General features: G+C 37.4%; 1 protein-coding gene across 11 annotated transcripts in view; it reads left to right on the forward strand.

The window, feature by feature from the left end:
• The window catches only part of FAM13A (family with sequence similarity 13 member A), a 394397-nt gene that overhangs the window by 296279 nt on the left and 78828 nt on the right, over window positions 1-19290 (forward strand). For 8 of the 11 annotated variants that reach the window (XM_058432961.1, XM_058432969.1, XM_032141067.2 and 5 more), the window contains one exon: window positions 9797-9838. The exons of the other annotated variants lie outside the window; for them this stretch is intronic. In XM_058432961.1, the coding sequence (XP_058288944.1) occupies window positions 9797-9838 (42 nt within the window). The remainder of the gene's footprint in view (window positions 1-9796; window positions 9839-19290) is intronic. 11 annotated transcript variants of the gene reach the window in all.

Here is a 19290-nt window from a genome sequence, read left to right on the forward strand (position 1 = left end):
ATTTTGCAGTCAGCAAAATGGTTATAAAAAGAAACTAATTTCGCTGTCTAGGTTAAAATAACTCTTGAAACTACAATTAGAAACTAAATGCTGGCCTGAGTAGACCATTGATACACTGTGTTTTATTTTTATAAGTGACTTCCTTTTTTTTTTCAACTCCTTGATTTGATAGAAACCCAAGAGCCTGCATGTTTCTCCAGTGTCAGCTTTCTGGCAGGTCACTGCTGCGCCCCTGGTGCTGAACTCCCTCAATTGCCACACCTGCCGAGTTATTAATTCTCCCATGCTTTCAAAGCACATTCTCTTCTCTCTCTCTCTCTCTCTCTCTCTCATAGTTCTCCTCCCATCCACTGTCTTTCTCCAAAAAATGCCTACGCAACCCTCAAAATTCACTCCCTGTGTGGCTTATCTAACTGAGCCTCAGCTAATCTGCCAGACTGCATAGTGCTTCAGAGTGGAAGGGCTGGAGCTCTGACTTCAGACTTGGATTGGAACCTCAGCCGTTGACTGCCTCTATGGCCTTCAGCCTGTTAATTAACCTTTCTAAAACTTGTTCTTCTTATCTGAAAAATCTGGTTAGTAATTCCTTCCTCCATGATGTCTTTGAGGATTGAATGAGATAATGCACGTAAACTCTTAGCACAAAGCCTGGCTTTTTATGGTGAACTCTCAATCAATAGTAGGTATGTATCCCTTTTTTCATAATAATCAAATTTCAGGTTTCCATTTCTCTGCTAGCCTGTAAATTCCATGAAGTTTGGGATTGTGTTTTCTTAGCCTGTGTATCGATCATGGATTCTAATACACTCAGAAAATGTTTCCCATATGAGCACCTGCCCATGGCTGTGGAAGCACCAAAGCCCAGGTGTAGGTTGACATCAAACCTTCATTCACTTTCCAGTTGCTGCTCATCATCCTAAAAAGCAGCGGAAAGTCAAGGTGATGTCAGAAACAAGCCTTGACCCATTTTTCTGTGCACAGTCGTCCTCTGGCTGAGGTGAGGGGTGTTCAGGAGAGGATGACAGGATAATTTGCGTGCCTTCTGCACATCTTTGTCTCAAGAATTCCACATTCAGAGTTAAGAGTTTGGGAAATTATATATCTGTTAAAACTGTGTTAACAAACCCTTAATAAATTTGCAATAAGGTAATAATTGAAATAAGTTAGCAAAGACAATTTTCTTTTTCCTTCTTTCCTTCTACAGGTATCCCCATATTCTTTTGATTTTGTTTCAGTGACTAAAGATTTGAAAATACTTTATTTACTAATGTTATAAACATATTTTCTCGTCAACTAATTTCATCCCCCCAAAGAACATGTTACTGTATTTTACGTTCTAAATTACTGCCTCCATAAGACAATGTTTTTATGTTTATAATAACGATAAACATCACTTTTCTGAACAAGATCTCAAAGACAAATGAAAGCTTCCAGCTGCCCAAAATTTCTTCAAACCTCAAACAACCTTTGTGTTTGGCGTGAAGTGAAATAATTTTTTTCCCCTACTCTCAAGCCAGAACAAACAGATACAGTGTGTGGCAAGGCCATACTCAAATATTACCTTGCCCGAACGTGTCATTTTCTGGGTTCTCTGTATACCACAAAGAGTACAGTGTTAAAATTATGGGCGTAATGGCAAAGCTCCCACCTCTAATTGTGAAGTTGGAAAAAATAAATGATTTTCTTTAAGTAAGGATGGGAGAAAACCCATGGCACAGCTGCAGATTCATTAAGTTTTGAATAGATGGGAAAAAGAAAATTTAAAATAATCAATGTGCAGATACCAGAGAATGCTCCTAGGCAAAATTAGTATTACAAATTATAAACAATATGTTTTCAAAATATTTAATCAACACTACTGCAAGCACTCAGCAAAATCTTGATGATAGTGATTTTATTCAACAGCAATTTACTAAGCACATGCAGTGTTCTTGGTACCTGGCTAGGTGCTGGTGTTACAAAGATAACGACAAATCTGGAAATGAGACAAGCCTCTGAGCTCATGAATTTCAGTGTTATGTGCCAAGCACTCATTTATAGCTATGAATAAAGTGTCTTGAAGCCTGGAGGAAGAAGCAACTCCCTCTCCAGGGTGCTAGAGATGGCTTCCCAGATTAGATGACACTTGAACTGAGAGATGAAGTATTTACCAGGCAGAGAGAGGTGGAGAAAGGATTTAAGGTAGAAAGAACAACATGTACAAATGGAAAGAGTTGCAAAAGTGCAATGAGGTTTGTAGAGATATGTTGGGTTGCAACTGGGAGGGACTTCATGTGCCAGATTTAGGCATTTGGATTTTTATCCCAAATGCAGTGGGGAAGTAGGAGAGGCTAAGGATGAACTAGTGTGGAAAACAAGGAAATAGTATTGCCCCTGTGAAAGACTAATGCAGTGGAAAGGGAAAGGAGAGATCTGACTCAAGAGACACATCCTTTTTTTGAGACATAATCCATACAATTTGGTAATTGATCAAATATGGAGGTAAGAGATTGTCTCAGTCCATTCTGTGCCGGTATAACAGAATACCATGGGCTGGATCATTTATAATGAACAGAGACTTATTTCTTACAGTTCTGGAGGCTGGGAAGTCCAAGCTCAAAGGTCTCACATATGACAAGGGCCTTCTAGCTCTGTCATCCCATGGCAGAAGGCAGAAGGGCAAGAAAGTGAATTCAATGAGCAGGGGGGAGGGTGTCAAACTCATCCTTTTACCAGGAACCTACTCCCATACTAACCAACCCACTCCCACAATAACAGCATTAATCCATTCTTGAGGGCAGAGCCCTCATTACGTAATCACCTCTTAAAGTTTCCACCTCTCAACACTGTTTCATTGGGGATCAAGTTTCTAACACATAAACTTTGGGAGACACATTTAAACTATAGCAGGGATAAACGTCTTTAAGGAAAACAGTTGGCATATAAACACAATGTAAATATTATAACAAGAGTAAGATTCTATTCTGTGACTTCTACACATCTCAGCCAGGATTCCCTGAGAAGTGCACTGTCAGTCAATCAGCAGGCAGTCATGGTTCACTTTTCACCTTCTAGCTGTAGAAAGAGATGCAAAACAAATGGAAGGTAAAGCAACTCCTCTTCCCACCCCCCACTTAAGAACTCTGTTCCTTTTCCCCCCACATGTACATACCCCTACCTCCATGCAATTTCTTAGACATTGCGAGCTGTTAATCAGAAGAGCATTCAGAGCTGGCACTAGCTGAGTGAGTAGGATTGAAATGGAATGAGATGATCCTTAGTTTTCTGTAAGTATAATATTTCTTTGATTCTAGAAGACAGAATAGGTGATAAAGAATGCCACAGTCATACAAATAAGGAAGAGCCATGGAGGCCATGTCCTGTGCAAAATGGTCTCCTTCACTGTCTGAGTCTCATTCTTGACACTGTCCTATGGTGTAACTAGGGAAAGACTATTTAATAGAGATTTGGAGATATTCTGTCAGCTCCTCCTGGCCTTCCACAACTATGTCATCATGCCCACTACTGGGCATATCCAGACCCATTTTCTCTCTGCTTTTCTTTACCATCTACACTCAGCAAAATCTTCTTTGGCCCAGAGCTGATTTTGGCAGTAGGACAGAGAAAGAAAGAGTTTTTTCCCTTTGTCTTGTGAGAACATAGATCTTAATTCATCAGCATTCATTCAGTGTGCATTATATAGCAAGCAAGGGAGATGTGTATTTAGCATAGTGTTCTAGAACAGTATTTTTTAATTCTATGGGTCATGACCTATTAGTGGTCATAAAGCCAATTTAGCAGGATGTGACCAATATTAATAACAAAATAGTAAATATCCCAGCAAACTAAGAATACTTTCTGTGAAATTTGTGTCTGATTTATATGTATGTATACTGTCATGATATAAAATGTGTTTCTAACTGAATCATCATTAAAACTTTAAAAAAATATTGTATCTGGACTGCTTATGAGGATAGTTCACTTGAATGAGAGGTTAGATAGACTTTTGAATACAGGCCTGGAAACCAAATCCCCATGTCAGTATGGGAAATTGATTATAGTCTTAGCATTCCTGTAAATGAACTTTCAGAGCATAACCTTTGTGTAAGATTGAAGCACCTTTGTTAGGCATGTTTTTCTATCTGAATTTGATATGTTCCAGGCCTCTTCCCTAGCTTCAAGTAGTTCCGTTGCTTGGGGCAGCATAACTCCAATCTTCACATGATATTCTGCCTGGGTGCATATCTGTCTCTGTGCCCAAATTTCCACTTTTTATAAAGACGTTAGTCATATTAGATTTCAGGCCCATCTTAATGACTTTATTTTAACTTGATCATCTCTGTCAAGACCCTGTTTCTAAATAAGATAACTTTCTAAAGTATGAGGGATTATGGCCTCTGTGTGTATTTTTGGGGTGACATAATTCAACTGATAACAATATATTTCAAATTTCCACTAAACAGACAAAAACTGGTAGAAATATTTTTCTATCTTACTGGAATAAAATCTAAATCTTTGGAAGTCTTTTTGTCTATTTGTTTTGCCTTCAGAATAATACCTCTTACTGTTAGCTAAAAATTTCTGTTCTGTGAATACTAACAACTTCAGCTCTTTGCATTTAACCTTTGGTCTGGAAAATCTATTTGCCCTTGAACTGCAATAATTTGTATTTCTACTGGCTAAGAGTTGTGTTCTTAGGCACAAAGTGCAAATAATAAAACTATAAACAAAGCTGCCTGGGTTTACAAAAAAGAATTGTAAAATATCCCCATCCCCAACAAATTACAGCTGCAAACAGTTATGAACTGATCTGAAAATGCTTACATTTGTTTTCCAGGAAAAAAAAAAAAAAAAAACACCCACGGGGACTTTTTTTTTTTTTTTTTTTAATGTTCTTGATTGGGACCAAACCGAAAACCTAAGCAACAGAACAGTGGCTGCCACGTACCTCCCCAGTTGGCAAGTGGCATGGTTAATGACTGAGACTGTGGATAAATTGAAAATGCTCAAGTACATGTGTTGCACTTTATGTTTTGAGAACAAGGAAGGAAAGGAAAATGTGCTAACTTCACTCATCATTCTCTAAGAAAATTCCTCCCCTTACGTTCTGTAGCACATGTGGAAAATGCCTGAGTTCCCGAAAAAATGTTTACTTTATACTTTTCTTTTACTTGTCCCTCACTTTCTTTCTCTCTTTTGCTCGTTTTGTTTTTTAAGCCACATAGATGCTTTTTCTAGTTTCTTCAATGAATGGGACCGAATTCTTAGCATTTACTTGTTTTTCTGTACTTTTCAGTATTCAAGGAACACTTACAAACTATTTCTTCTGTCTCAAACCACTTAGAAATACATTTAAAGTGTGTGGCTAAATATGCAAATTATGTTAATTTTTTTGGTAGCCAGCCACATTAACCAATTAGAAAGTTCAAGTAATTGGAGAGTTAAAAAGGGAATGGAATGGAATGGTGGTTTGATGGAGTAATTGAAGGTCCATTCTGGGTACTTGCCCTGGGAATTCTCCCAACATTATTTGGTTTTTCTTAGACATATACAACACTATGCCTTTCATGATTTCCTTTAGCTTGCTGTATAATTAAACTGATAGGCATTGCACTGCATTCTGTGGCTTCAGTTTAGAAATTAGGGTAACTCATGAAGAGATTATCAGTCTAGGTGTCATTTATTTATGTGCATTAACCAATGTCAAGCTCTATAAAAAATAAGACAGGACTCTGCTAAAACTTAGATACAAATATCTAAGTTATTGGCATTCTCGGTTGTAGCTTCTTAGATTTAGACTGTTACTTAGGTCTATATGATAAATGTTCTTCCCACAAGCAGTTATTTTGAGAATATAGTACCACGTATCTGAGAACATTAAGCATAATCACATAAATGAGGTGATTGCCCAAATCTCTCAGTGTATGTTTGATTTTTTTTTTAAGTAAACTACTTATAATTGGCTGCTTAAGCTTGGCCATTATTGAGAGTCAGCAAATAGGAAATAATTAAAACACGGAGTTGTTACTGGTAACCAAGGAGGAAATCGAATGAATTCTAAGTTGTTTCAATTCGTCATTGGTTTAATTTCATGACACACACTTCCTTCTTCATTCACAGAACATGTGCTTATTTTTAAAAATTAAAAGTGAATCAGAATTAATTCTCAATTTCATCTTTAGGAAAAAATTATGACAAATTATGCTCAAGTTAGAATTTAGGCAAAATCCTTTAGTATCATTGAACATGACAGATTGACACAAAAACAGAAATAGGTGTAAATAATCTTTGTTAAAGATGTTTTGGAGCCTGTAGTAATAGTACAATATCTTTGTACAGCTATATAAAAATGGTAATTTTTTCAAATGTGCATTCTGGTTTCTACATTTTGTGGAAAAGTTTATTTTGTTGATTTTATTTGGAAGAATTGTCCTTGGCCATTTTTCTTTAAAATTGCCTTCGAAATCAATGCATTAAATTTATTTCTAAAATTAGTTGGCTACATCAATTTGAAATCAATGATTTAGTTGTCTCAAAATTTATGCCTTTGTTTAGATTGTATTACTAAATCCCAGAAAAGGGTACTTTTATGAAAGGGAAAAGAGAAATATGCTTTTAAAATAAAAATTGATTTATTTACCCTCATTTTCTTTCCAAATTATATTGTTTTTCTCAGGGACTATGCATGGATTGCTCCACTGTTAACTGCTGATTGTTGACTAAATGTAATACTGACTCTGCTTTATTTTACTTAAATTTCAGTGCTTACATTTTCTTTTTTAGAACAAAAACTGGTCAAAATTCAGGGGCATAGCCCAATTAAGAATTTCTTATTTTGTCTTTCATTGATGAATTTACTTTGTGCAAATACAGGCCAGATAAAATATTTGCTTATGATTAAAATCTTGTGTTTCTATCAAGAGACATTCTTGACATCGTGCCAGTATATTTTAATAAATTAATCACCTTATAAGTGCTGTCAGGCATAATGCATTACGAATGGACTTTGACTAAGGTGATGTAGAGTTGCCATAATCAGAAGCATGACAAGGAGCTTATCAAGTCCACGAGATCTTGTTGTGGCTGCTGGAATGCAGACTGGCCATCGAATGCATTTTCTTCACTAACCCAGTCATCTCGCCGTACTTTGATAGGTTAAAAATGAAGGGAAAACAAGTGAGAAAAATGAACTAACATGTAATACGGTAATTTACACTTCACTAGCTGCATCATCTGAATGAGTTATGTACTCACTCTGAGACTGCTTTTCTCACCTGAATTAAAGAAGGAGCAAGAAGCCAGTACCAGGGAAGTTTTGTGAGGATCTAATTGAGATAATTAATGTAGGACCTGTGGTAGGATCTGGCCCGCAGTCATAATTGATATGAAATTTGTGAGGGAGATGAAAGGAAAAAAGTATTGCTTCTGTTTGCTGCAAAGAAATTTAGCACACAGACACGCGAATAGCTAAGACACATGAACAGCTGTGTTCAGAGCCGTGAACCATTTAAATCATCTCTCAAAAGCACTTAAGAAAATGAAGCATATTGCTAATTGAATGCACATCAAAGAATGTTGCAGTAACCATGTCAATTTTCCTTCAGTTTGCCACATGTTCCAGTAAAGGATCTGTGCTGGGTAAAGAGAAGTATGTAGAACTCACTTTACAAAACACGGAGGCCTTTCCTAGAATAACAAAATCATCAGAGGTTTTTAGAGGCAGGTTTTTTGTTTGTTTGTTTGTTTGGCATAGTGTTTCTTTGGCATAATGATCAATTTCTTGATCAGGAAACCCAGTTCTAACATTTTTACAATTGTTTTGTTTAGTGTTTTCTAGGAGTATTTGGAAGTCAAATGTGTAAGTGACTTCTGTCAGGTTGACTTAAAAGTGGTCACCTCCTATAATAGCGCTGTTTCAGGTGGTTTCTTCCTGGACACCCGGACATTTCCAGGTGTTGTCCCCTCTAACTCTTCAACCCTGCAACCTAATTCTACAAGCTTTGCCCTCAGTCCATCCACATTACAGCCCATCACTTACCCCTCACCTGGGAAGAGTTAACACCATTAGTTATAAACATTAAGATATTTGGCAACATGGGCATTAGAACAGCTGATCAGTGTTGAAATTGGAAACCCAAATCATGAGAGAATGAAAAACAGTGTGTCACATTTTATGTTCCATATTCCTTCTAAAATGTTAAGACCTATTCAACTTCCAGGACGGGATTTTGTTTGCTTGTGTGTGTTTTACAGTATAACTCTGTAATAAGAGTTTATTGACTGCAGGTTTAATACTATCAGTCGAAGCAGACTTTTCTCTTTTCATGAATGATGCTTGAGAAAATTAAAAATAAGCAAACAGAGAGAGAAAGAGAATGCTGCAGTCAGTTAGTTGTTTTCCCAGATACGGTAAGGTGGTGTACACCCCAGGTGATATCCAAGAGGAACCCTAGGGGTACAAAAGAAAATATTTTATTGGGAAGTGAGGAGCGCCTCTGCCCAGCCGCTGTGCAACCTTCCAAGTGTGAAGTGACAGCCTTGTGTGTGATCTTTTCTGTCTTCCCCAAGTTTGCACTTTCAACATTAAAGTTTACTTTTTAGTTAAAAAAAAAAAAGAAAAGAAAATATTAAACCTTCTTTTTCATTTTATTTAATACCTTCTCTTTCTACTTTTATCTGTTTAATGATGTACATAATATATATTTAATCAGTTATATATTTGAGGGGAGTGGCTACTGAAAAGCAAGTTTTATGAGTGCATAACTTTAAAAGTTCAAAGATCACTCCAGTGGACAGCAAGGGGGAGAGATTCATTTTATACTTTGAGATCATTTATTAGGAAAAATAAAACAAGCTAAAGAAAGGAAAAGAAAATATAGCATATATGTTACATTTTAAAAATTAAATTTCTAGGCCAGGCATGGTGGCTCATGTTTGTAATCCCAGCACTTTGGGAGGCTGAGCCGGGAGGATCACTTGAGCCCAGGAGTTCAAGACCAGCATGGGCAACCGTCTCCACAAAAAATAAAAAACTAGCCTGGCATGGTAGCACGTGCCTGTAGTCCCAGATACCCCAGAGGCTGACATGGGAGGATCACTTGAGCCTGGGAGTTTGTGGCTACAGTGAACCATGATCGTACCACTGCACTCTAGCCTGGCCAACAGAGTGAGACCATGTCTTTAAAAAAAAAAAAAAATTAACTTTCAATGTATTGAGCTTAATATTTTGTCTGTGTTGTTTGAGGAACTTAAACATTTTAATGATTTCATTTATGTCCTTTCATGTTATACACACTAGTTAATACTTAGTAGAGTAACTGCAGAAGGACAAAGAGCCTGTGAGTGTGGTGCTGTTTACTGATGTGCTCTTCATTGCTAGGGAATCATTCCTGCAGTGGCTCGTTCTTAACAGGAATGTTTTGTTGGTTGTTTCTTATTTTCATCATCATGTTAATGAGCTGCAGTCAGCTTTGTTGAGATAAATTAGTATGTAATCATTTTAAGGGTTTATGTGTAATATACAAATACTTGAATTGGGCCTCTAGAATAAGGCAGTAAAAAGCTTCCTCTTGAAAGTGTGATGTGAATTACTTTTGTCTTAGCTGATCTTGAAAGAAGCCTCACTTGATGGTATCCTGACAAGAAGTAATTGACCTTGGCTAGGTCCGAGGTGGATCGTGTTTTACTAACCTTACCCCATCATGAGATTGGCTTTAATGTGCTAAATCAACATTTTTGACAGGTAGAACATTTTTAGTAAAATTGACATGTCATATTAACAGACATTATATTAATTCAAAATTTATTTTCCTTTTAGTTCACAGGAAGATGAAAGACCTCTGTCACCTTTCTATTTGAGGTATTTATTTGATTTTTGTTGGTCTACTACAGGGAATAAAGGAGGGTTAAGGCTTCTTTGGGTTTATTTGCTCATTTTAATCTCTTTCAATAGAACATTCATTACTGTGGCCAGACTAACTTGCTGGATGGAGCTCTTCACCTTACTGTATTTTCCCCTTTGGTTCAAGAAGTATTTTTTTAAATGTCTAATATAGTTGAAACAACTAAAATAAGACATCTTGTTTTAAATTCAAAAGTGCCAAGGTGATCATTTTAATTTAAAAACTGCCTGATGATTAGGCTGTAAGCAAAGTTAAAAATCTCTATTTTATACATATACATATGCATAGGTTAGTGGGGGGTGAATGGGTACAAGACCCACTCACAGATAAAGCCTTGGGTTGTGTTACATCATTTTCTATGTCATAGCGGAGAAGGAAACTAAATATTCAGCAAGTTTATAGGGTTTAAGATGATTTTCTAAAACTTATAAACCCAGAGTAACAATGTTAAAGCAGGTAAATTAACAGAATTCAAGATCACTTCTCTCTGGTGATTGAATGCTGTACTGATAGGGTTTTCCAGTGAGTCATCTGAGATATAGCCTAGAATCAAGTCTTCCTTATTGCATGTCTTTTCTTACTACCTACCCACTTCAAAGGCTTAGAAAATATATTTGAAAAGTATATATGCATGTAAAATAATGCTGATGTTTGTTTTTTAAAATATTTCCTGAAGTATACTGCTTTTTATTTATTTTATCTTATTTTATTTTATTTATTTATTTATTTTTGACGGCGTCTTGCTCTGTCGCCCAGGCTGGATTGCAGTGGCGTGATCTCGACTCACTGCATCCTCTGCCTCCCAGGTTTAAGCAGTTCTCTGCCTCAGCCTCCCGAGTAGCTGGGATTACAGGCACCCGCCGCCACACCCGGCTAATTTTTGTATTTTTAGTAGAGACAGGGTTTCATCATCTTGGCCAGGCTGGTCTTGAACTCCTGACCTCGTGATTCACCCGCCTCAGCCTCCCTAAGTGCTGGCATTACAGGCATGAGCCACCACGCCTGGCCTGAAGTCTACTGCTTTTTAAAAGAAATGTCAGGAGATGCAATACAGAATTTGTTTATTTATTTATTTTTGAATCCGACTTGTTGAAATAGTCCCAGAATGGATTTAGGCTATAATTCAACCACTAGTACTTCAGAAATGTGTCATAGGACTTCAGGCTTAGCCAAGTAACTGCTTTTTAGTAGTGTTTACCCTTTAGTGACTTGCAGCATATTGCATAATCACTTTATGGCAAGAGAGGGAACATTTGAGGTTTCAGTATGAGACAACGTGGTCCATTTTTTTCATCCTGGTTTCCTGCCAACCAAATCAGCATACTCTGGTTCATAGGGTATCTCAACTATGCAATTCCTATGAACACATCAGGATGTTGCTGAGCACGTAGTGAGTCTGATATTCATTATGTAAATACACACAGTAATATCAACAAATGCTTATTATATGTTAATGGAAATTTAGTTTTACATAGTATAGGAGACTTTAGCACTGGATCATGCCAACGAATGAGAACTTATTTCTCTGAATGTCCTGTACTTGCAGAATGAAAGTACAAGAAAATAGAGTAAAAGAAAATCAGTAATATATTTACTGAAGTCTTAATAGAAGCTACTTGATTTTTTCAATGTTGAGTCATAAAAACTAAAATATGATAAAATTAGGGGGAAAAAGAGAATGAATATGCATACTGGCCCACATTTATGGTAGAAAAAGGAGAAGTTACCAGCAGGCATTCTTTTCATATGATGGAGATTTAAACTAAGCAGAACTATTTCATAAATGCAAAAATAGTAATTATTAGCCTGAAATTAGAATTTCAAAAGCAGGCCCAATCAAGACATAAGACACATCTGCTGAGAGGGGTACTCACCGGAAGTAGATCCAGCCACAAGCAGCCATGGAGCAGATAGGGCTGGGAAAGCTGGTCAGCAGTGGGATATTCAGTTTGGTGGTTAATTCTGAAAGGTCCAGCATAAAGAGGTGGAACAGCAAAACTCAGTGGCTACAAGTCTGTGAGTGGACAGTCTTCAGAGAGTGCAGATCGAACAGACAGAAGATGAGAGCAGAGCAGGCCTCCAGCCTCAAAGGAAGAAGGGTAGATGACCCATAGCGGCCCTAGGGTACAGGAGATCACATGGGGATCCTGCTACTGGAGTGGAGAAGAGATGGATTGTATATAACAGGACAGAGTCTGTGTCTGGGATAGAGGATGCAGACGGAGAGCGTGTGAAGAGGCCACAGTGCACACTAGTGGAGGTCCCAGGACCTTGCTGTGGCTAGGGGAGAAGAAAGGGATGCAGGAACAGGGAACCAGAGAGGCCGTTTCAGTCATTATATTGCTCGTTATCACCTTATGGAATTTCAGTTTCTGTAATGTGATATTCTCACTGAACAGTCATGCCTGAATCCCATGTTAGTCTACCATATATTTCAGTTACCTTCAGTCCTTTCTGTAATAAGGTAGGGCTGTTATAGACACACACTCATATTTTTATTCTAAATCAAATATCTTCTGTGATAACTCTGTCATCTCTAATTTCAGTACTTCTCCAACTTAACTCACCAAAGAGCCATTTGTCATTTTTTGCAAAGGGAGGAAACAGTAGCTATCAATCTACACCTGCCACCGTTCCATGTAGCAAGTTAATTGCAGTTATAGGAGCTCAAACAGTAGGTGTCATTGTTCCCCAGACGCGTATTAGGGATTACCAGCCCAGTTGAAATGATTAGGGAAATGAAAGGGAAAAATAGGTTATGCCAAACCCTTAGTAAGACTACAGCAGAATAAACATGACCTGCAAACTTAAGGTGGAGAACATTCTTGGCCAGGATGTTCATACCCTGTTCTCTTTTATATTCTGGGCTGGAATCCCAAACAACAGGGCCCCTACCTCAGTTGCTCAGCTGAGCATCAAAACAACTTGGTGGTGGTGTTCTTCTGTGCCATGTTCAACCTTTTATTGTCTGCATTCTTTTCACCTGGCCTCCAGTCAGATCTGTCTAGGATCTGTTGCTGCTCTACTTCTGTTTGCCTGAGTTTTCAGTGTCTGCAAGCCTGAGTTTGGATTTCGGTGTTTGGTTTCCACTAAGACTCGGGTTCTGCATCTCCTCTTGCTGTTTCTCCTCATCTCTACCAGCTCCCACCTCCCCTACACCACTTTCATGCTCCTATGAGCAGGATCAGATCCCATCCTTATCCCATTTCTTCAGACTTCTATCCTTGAACTCCTTCTTTACAAATTCCTGGATTATACATATAACTTGCATACCTAGAACCTGTGTTTAATGTGCTTTATCAAAATCTGAGGATGTGTGCTTCAGGGGCTATATACCAGTTTTGTTCATTGGGCTCTAAATAACTCACCTGGCATCTGAAACTTGGTCCTTGCTTACCTAACACCTGTCTTCTAGCAGGTGCACTGATCTTCCTCTCTTTTCCTTTTCTCATTTAGTGCTCCATGAAAATCCTGGAATTGACCATCTTTTAAAATATCAGCCCAAGTTTTAATACTGACAGTGCAAACTGAGGCTACATTATTAATTTAGCAGGTTTGGATTAAGGTCAGCTTTGGTGTTTCATCTGTTTTCTAATTTTCCTGAAGGAGCATCAGATGGATTTATTTCTAAGTTAGCTGTTTTGCAGATAGACTTACTGTTTCTAATTTGGTTAATTTTTAATTGCTAGAGCCTGGGAACTATCGATTTTATCAGTCTCATAACTGTACATTTATGTTAAAGAAAAAAATGACTTTGGCTAAATTCAAATTAAAATATTACCTGATATTTAGATGGGATCTGAATATTATACCATACCACTCCTATTCCTGATATGTAGAAAAGTTCTTTCTAAAGCATTTTTAGGTAGTTTTTCTGAGGAATGGCTTTCCAAACAACTTATGCTAGAATTTGTATGTTTGTGATTTTTTTTTTGTATTATACTTCATTAGCTTTAACTTTTAATAGTTTGTTTTTCTCCTTAAGAAGCATATTGTATGTTTTCTAAATGATTACTTTAAGGTAAAAATCCTTCATTATCACATGGGAGAGTTTTGGAGAAGTGTAGCATACCAGACATTATATTTATTCAAAACCCTGTTTTAGGCTACTAAGAAGTGGAACAAACAAGCAAGCTGTTTATTTAAGTATCTACTTTTTTAGCAAGACGATAAAGTCAGCTAGGTATTTGGATGTCTTTAGATACAACTACTTATTAAAGACATTTGTTTTCCTTTTTATTGTAATAGTGTTTCTTTTTCTTTTTTTTTTTTTTTTTTGTTTTTTTGTTTTTGTGATGGAGTCTCACTCTGTCGGCAGGCTGGAGTGTAGTGGCAAATCTCGGCTCACTGCAACCTCCACCTCCCAGGTTCAAGTGATTCTCCTGCCTCAGCCTCCAGAGTAGCTGAGATTACAGGCACCCGCCACTACGCCTGGCTAATTTTTATATTTTTAGTAGAGACAGGGTTTCACTATGTTGGCTAGGCTGGTCTCAAACTCCTGACCTCAAGTGATCCGCCCACCTCAGCCTCCCAAAGTGCTGGGATTACAGGCGCGAGCCACCATGCCTGGCCACAATAGTGTTTCTAAACGGAGGGGGCACATCCACTCTGCCTGTGGAGCTCTGTTGTTTTGGTTTTGGTTTTTATATTATGGTAAAGTGTAAACAAAGGTTGCCATCTTAACCATTTTTAAATGTACAGTTCAGTGGCATTAAGTACATTCTCATTGTTATACAACTGTCATCACCATCCATCTTCAGAACTCTTTGTATCTTGTAAAAATGAAATTCTGTACTCACTAAACACTAATTTCTCATTTCCTTCTTTCCCTATCCCCTGGCAACCACCATTTCATTCTCTGTCTTTAAGAATTTGACTACTCCGGGTACCTCATATGAGTGGGATCTTACGGTCTTTGTCCTTTTGTGACTGGCATATTTTACTTGACATACCGCAGGGTACATCCATGTTGTAGCATGTGTCAGAATTTTCTTCCTTTTGAAGGCTGAATAATATTTCCATCTATGTATATACTACATTTTATTTATCCTTTCACCTGTCAATAGACACTTAGGTTGCTTCCATCTTTTGGGCATTGTGAATAATGCTGCTACGAACATGGAGGTACAAATATCTGTCCAAGTCCTTGCTTTCATTTCTGTTGGGTATATACGCAGAAGTGGAATTGTTGGGGCCAGGCACAGTGGCTCATGCCTATAATCCCAGCACTTTGGGAGGCCAAGGCGGGTGGATCACAAGGTCAGGAGATCGAGACCATCATGAACAACATGGTGAAACCCAGTCTCTACTAAAATACAAAAAATTAGCTGTGCATGGTGGGGCGCACCTGTAGTCCCAGCTACTCAGGAGGCTGAGGCAGGGGAATCCCTTAAACCCGGAAGGTGGAGGTTGCAGTGAGCCGAGATAGTGCCACTGCACTCCAGCCTGGCAACAGAGCAGGACTCTGTCTAATAATTAAAAAAAAAAAAAAGTGGAATTGTTGGAGCATGTGGTAGTTCTACGTTTCTACGTTTAATTTGTTGAGGAACTTCCATACTATTTGCCCTAGCAGCTACATCATTTTACATTTCCACAAGTAAAGTACACAGTTCCAATTTGTCCATATTTTTGTCAACACTTGGTATTTTGTTTTTTTAATAATAGCCATCCTTTAGTTATGAAGTATGTGGATTTCTTTAAAGATGTTTGTGTCTCATTGGTCAGGATTCTAAGTCTCAGGTCATGCTAGGTGCCTACACAGAACCAGACCAACAGTGTAACTGAGGAATGGCTACAAAGTTTACTTCTGTTTGTCATAGAATTTTTAAGACTCATTATTGAGTTCTTGATCTGAGAATCGCCAGTCAGTATTTTTTATTTATTTATTTATTTATTTATTGCATAGTAAGATGTAAGTATAGATTCTGGGTTTAATTGTAACAATGTTAATAAAAATATTAAGCATATGTTTAAAGCTATACTGAGAAAGATAAATTATATACATTTTAAATGCTTTTCTTCATATTTTTTACCTCTTTATACCTCAGCATGGTAAAGAAGAATTCACTTGTAGAAAATTACACCTTTATATCCATTCTGCCTAGGTCTCTTGTTACTTCATTCCTCAGTTTCCCTGCCTCTCTGTGGACTTCCCTTTGTAGAACTTCAGATTTTAATAAAATGTAAGCCTCTAGTTTAAACAGGTAGCAGACTGCCTTTGCCTGATACAATCCTCCCAGCTTCCTATTTAATATCCAATAATGAAATAAAAGACAAACTCTAGAGACAGCGCTGTAGCAATGATAAAGAAGAGCCACGTCAAAGGTCACATCATCTATGGCGTGGACGGAGAAACATATTTTTACCTTGCAGACTTCATGTTCTGCCATCTAAACAATACAGATAGCCACAAAGAGAAACGGAAGGGAGGAAAAACTGACTTGGCTTTCTTCTACTGTCTATGGCACTAACCAGGAAAGCTAGTGACATTTCCTCAACTGAGCAGAAACTTATTTTCTGAACCATCTAGAGCCGAGTTGTGTTGTTATTGTTTTTCACCTCCCTGCCCTCATCAGCTTTTTTATTTCAGTATCCATTCAGACGAGAATACTCAGTGTACAAAACAATGGGGAGGAAAGGGATTCTTCTCCTGGGATGCTCAGTCACCTAGCAAAAGCATTTGAGAAAGGGATAAAGGCAAGAAGATACTGGATTTTCATATGTGCTTTCAAGTGTACACTACCCCAGAACAAACCACAAATTTGTTTCCCATTCTCCAGCATAATCATAAAATTGGACCAAAAAGCAAGTCCACCTAAGTAGGCATTAGAGATTATTCTAGGGCAGATTCAGATACTGGCTCTTCAAATCTAAATCCAGGAGGAGCCATCTGCTCACAGCCAAGTGGACAATCATATAAGCTAAGAACAATCTACCTACCCAGGTTGTTGGAACTGGTTCTGCCTAGATTGATTGTTCCACCTTAAGAACCACTAAACACAAAGAAACTATTTGGGACCTATGAAGAGAAATTACAAACTAGGGGAAAGGATGATTTGCCTCAATGACTCAGCATAAAAACAGAATCTAGAGAATTGATTTTTGTAAAATTCAGATGAAAACTTGAGAACTAATATTGTTAATCTTCTCAAAAAATGCTCAAGGACATAAACCTTTTTGAAACAGTAGGAAGCCATTAAAGCAGAGTAGGCTTGGAATTGAAAGGCTGGGGATACAGAAAGAACAGCTGAAATGAGGAGGGAAAAGCAACCCTAGAAATGTTTTAGAAGAGACTTTAAAAACTATGTTGAAGGCAGTAAAGAACAGAAATGATTAAAAATCAGTCAAATACGTGATGAAAGAGAAACTGGAGACACCCTTCTGGAATAAAAAGGAACAGGATAAAGAAAAGAACTACATGACAGGCTGGACACAGTAGTTCTCTCCTGTAATCCCAGCACTTTCGGAGGCCAAAGTGGGAGGATCTCTTGAAACCAGGAGTCTGAGACCAACCTGGGCAACATAGCAAGACACTGTCTCTATAAGAAAATAAATAAATTGGCCAGGTGTGTTGATGTACACCAGTTTCTTGTGAGGCCAAAGCAAGAGGATTGCTTGAGCCCAGGAGTTTGAGATTTCAGTGAGCTATGATGATGCCACTGTACTCCCTCCAGCCTGGGTGACAGAGCAAGACACTGTCTCAAAAAAAAAAACCCACAAAACTATCAGAGTAATAATGTTAGATGTGAAGGTCAGAGATTGAAAAGCCAATCTGAAAACTATAATTTGAATGAAGAAACATATTTGTAAAAATACAAGTATAGTGTATGCCCAGCTAATTGAGAGACAAATTAAAAAAAATTAGTAGGAAGTAGAGATCTGATTATAAGCATTGTTAGAAAGGCAAAGAAAGTAATGAAACTATAATTTTCTTGTCTTACATAAACAGGAAAATAGAAGCAGGTGTCAAGAGGTTTTTTTGTTTCTTATTTCATTAGGTTGATGTGAAAGTAATTGCAGTTTTTGCCATATTTTTAATAATAATGAGAGAAATATGGGCATGAGAAGCAACCATAGTAGAATTGTGCATAGGATTCCTATATTCAAAACGCCTTCAAAAGATAAGAGCAATGTCAGAAACCAAAGGAAAAGCAAGTTCCCAAATTAGAAAGTACAAAGCAAAAACAATACTAGAACAAATCAGCTAGGACAATAAATGTAAGTGGATTAAATTATTTGAGAAAAGCTAAAATACTAAAAAAAAAACCTAGTTGAACTGTATACCATTTGCAAAACAGTCATACCTAAAACAAAGTGGCACAGAAAGATCAATAATAAAAAAATAAACATATCTGATAAATGTGAACAGACAACTGAAGTTGAAGGCCAAATCTGTTAGAAAAGACAAACTGGATTTACTTTATTATCTAGACTTATGGTATTATCAAATCATATAAATTTAAATTCTTACATTATCAAGGGTAAACAAGTAAACACATTTGAAATATAGGACTTATACATATAACTATATGTCCATAACAAAATTTACAGGATATATAGCATTGAGAATTTTGTAAAATTAATAAGATTTCAAATAAATGAGCACCTATATACATATGTGAAACTTTGCATAATATAAATAGGGTTCAATCAAGCATTTCTGCTACTTTATAAAAATTATTCAGCTATCTTTAAATGTTCTTAAAGAGCAGAAATTTTGATAGCCAATAATTTCTTTTTTTTTTTTTATTATACTTTAGGGTTTTAGGGTACATGTGCACAATGTGCAGGTTTGTTACATATGTATCCATGTGCCATGTTGATTTCCTGCACCCATTAACTCGTCATTTAGCATTAGGTGTATCTCCTAATGCTGTCCCTCCCCCCTCCCCCCACCCCACAACAGTCCCCGGAGTGTGATGTTCCCCTTCCTGTGTCCATGAGTTCTCATTGTTCAATTCCCACCTATGAGTCAGAACATGCGGTGTTTGGTTTTTTGTCCTTGCGATAGTTTACTGAGAATGATGTTTTCCAGTTTCATCCATGTCCCTACAAAGGACACGAACTCATCATTTTTTATGGCTGCATAGTATTCCATGGTGTATATGTGCCACATTTTCTTAATCCAGTCTATCGTTGTTGGACATTTGGGTTGGTTCCAAGTCTTTGCTATTGTGAATAGTGCCGCAATAAACATACGTGTGCATGTGTCTTTATAGCAGCATGATTTATACTCCTTTGGGTATATACCCAGTAATGGGATGGCTGGGTCAAATGGTATTTCTAGTTCGAGATCCCTGAGGAATCGCCACACTGACTTCCACAATGGTTGAACTAGTTTACAGTCCCACCAACAGTGTAAAAGTGTTCCTATTTCTCCACATCCTCTCCAGCACCTGTTGTTTCCTGA

The sequence above is a fragment of the Hylobates moloch genome, unplaced genomic scaffold (assembly GCF_009828535.3).
Source record: "Hylobates moloch isolate HMO894 unplaced genomic scaffold, HMol_V3 SCAFFOLD_2, whole genome shotgun sequence".
Lineage (NCBI taxonomy): Eukaryota > Metazoa > Chordata > Mammalia > Primates > Hylobatidae > Hylobates > Hylobates moloch.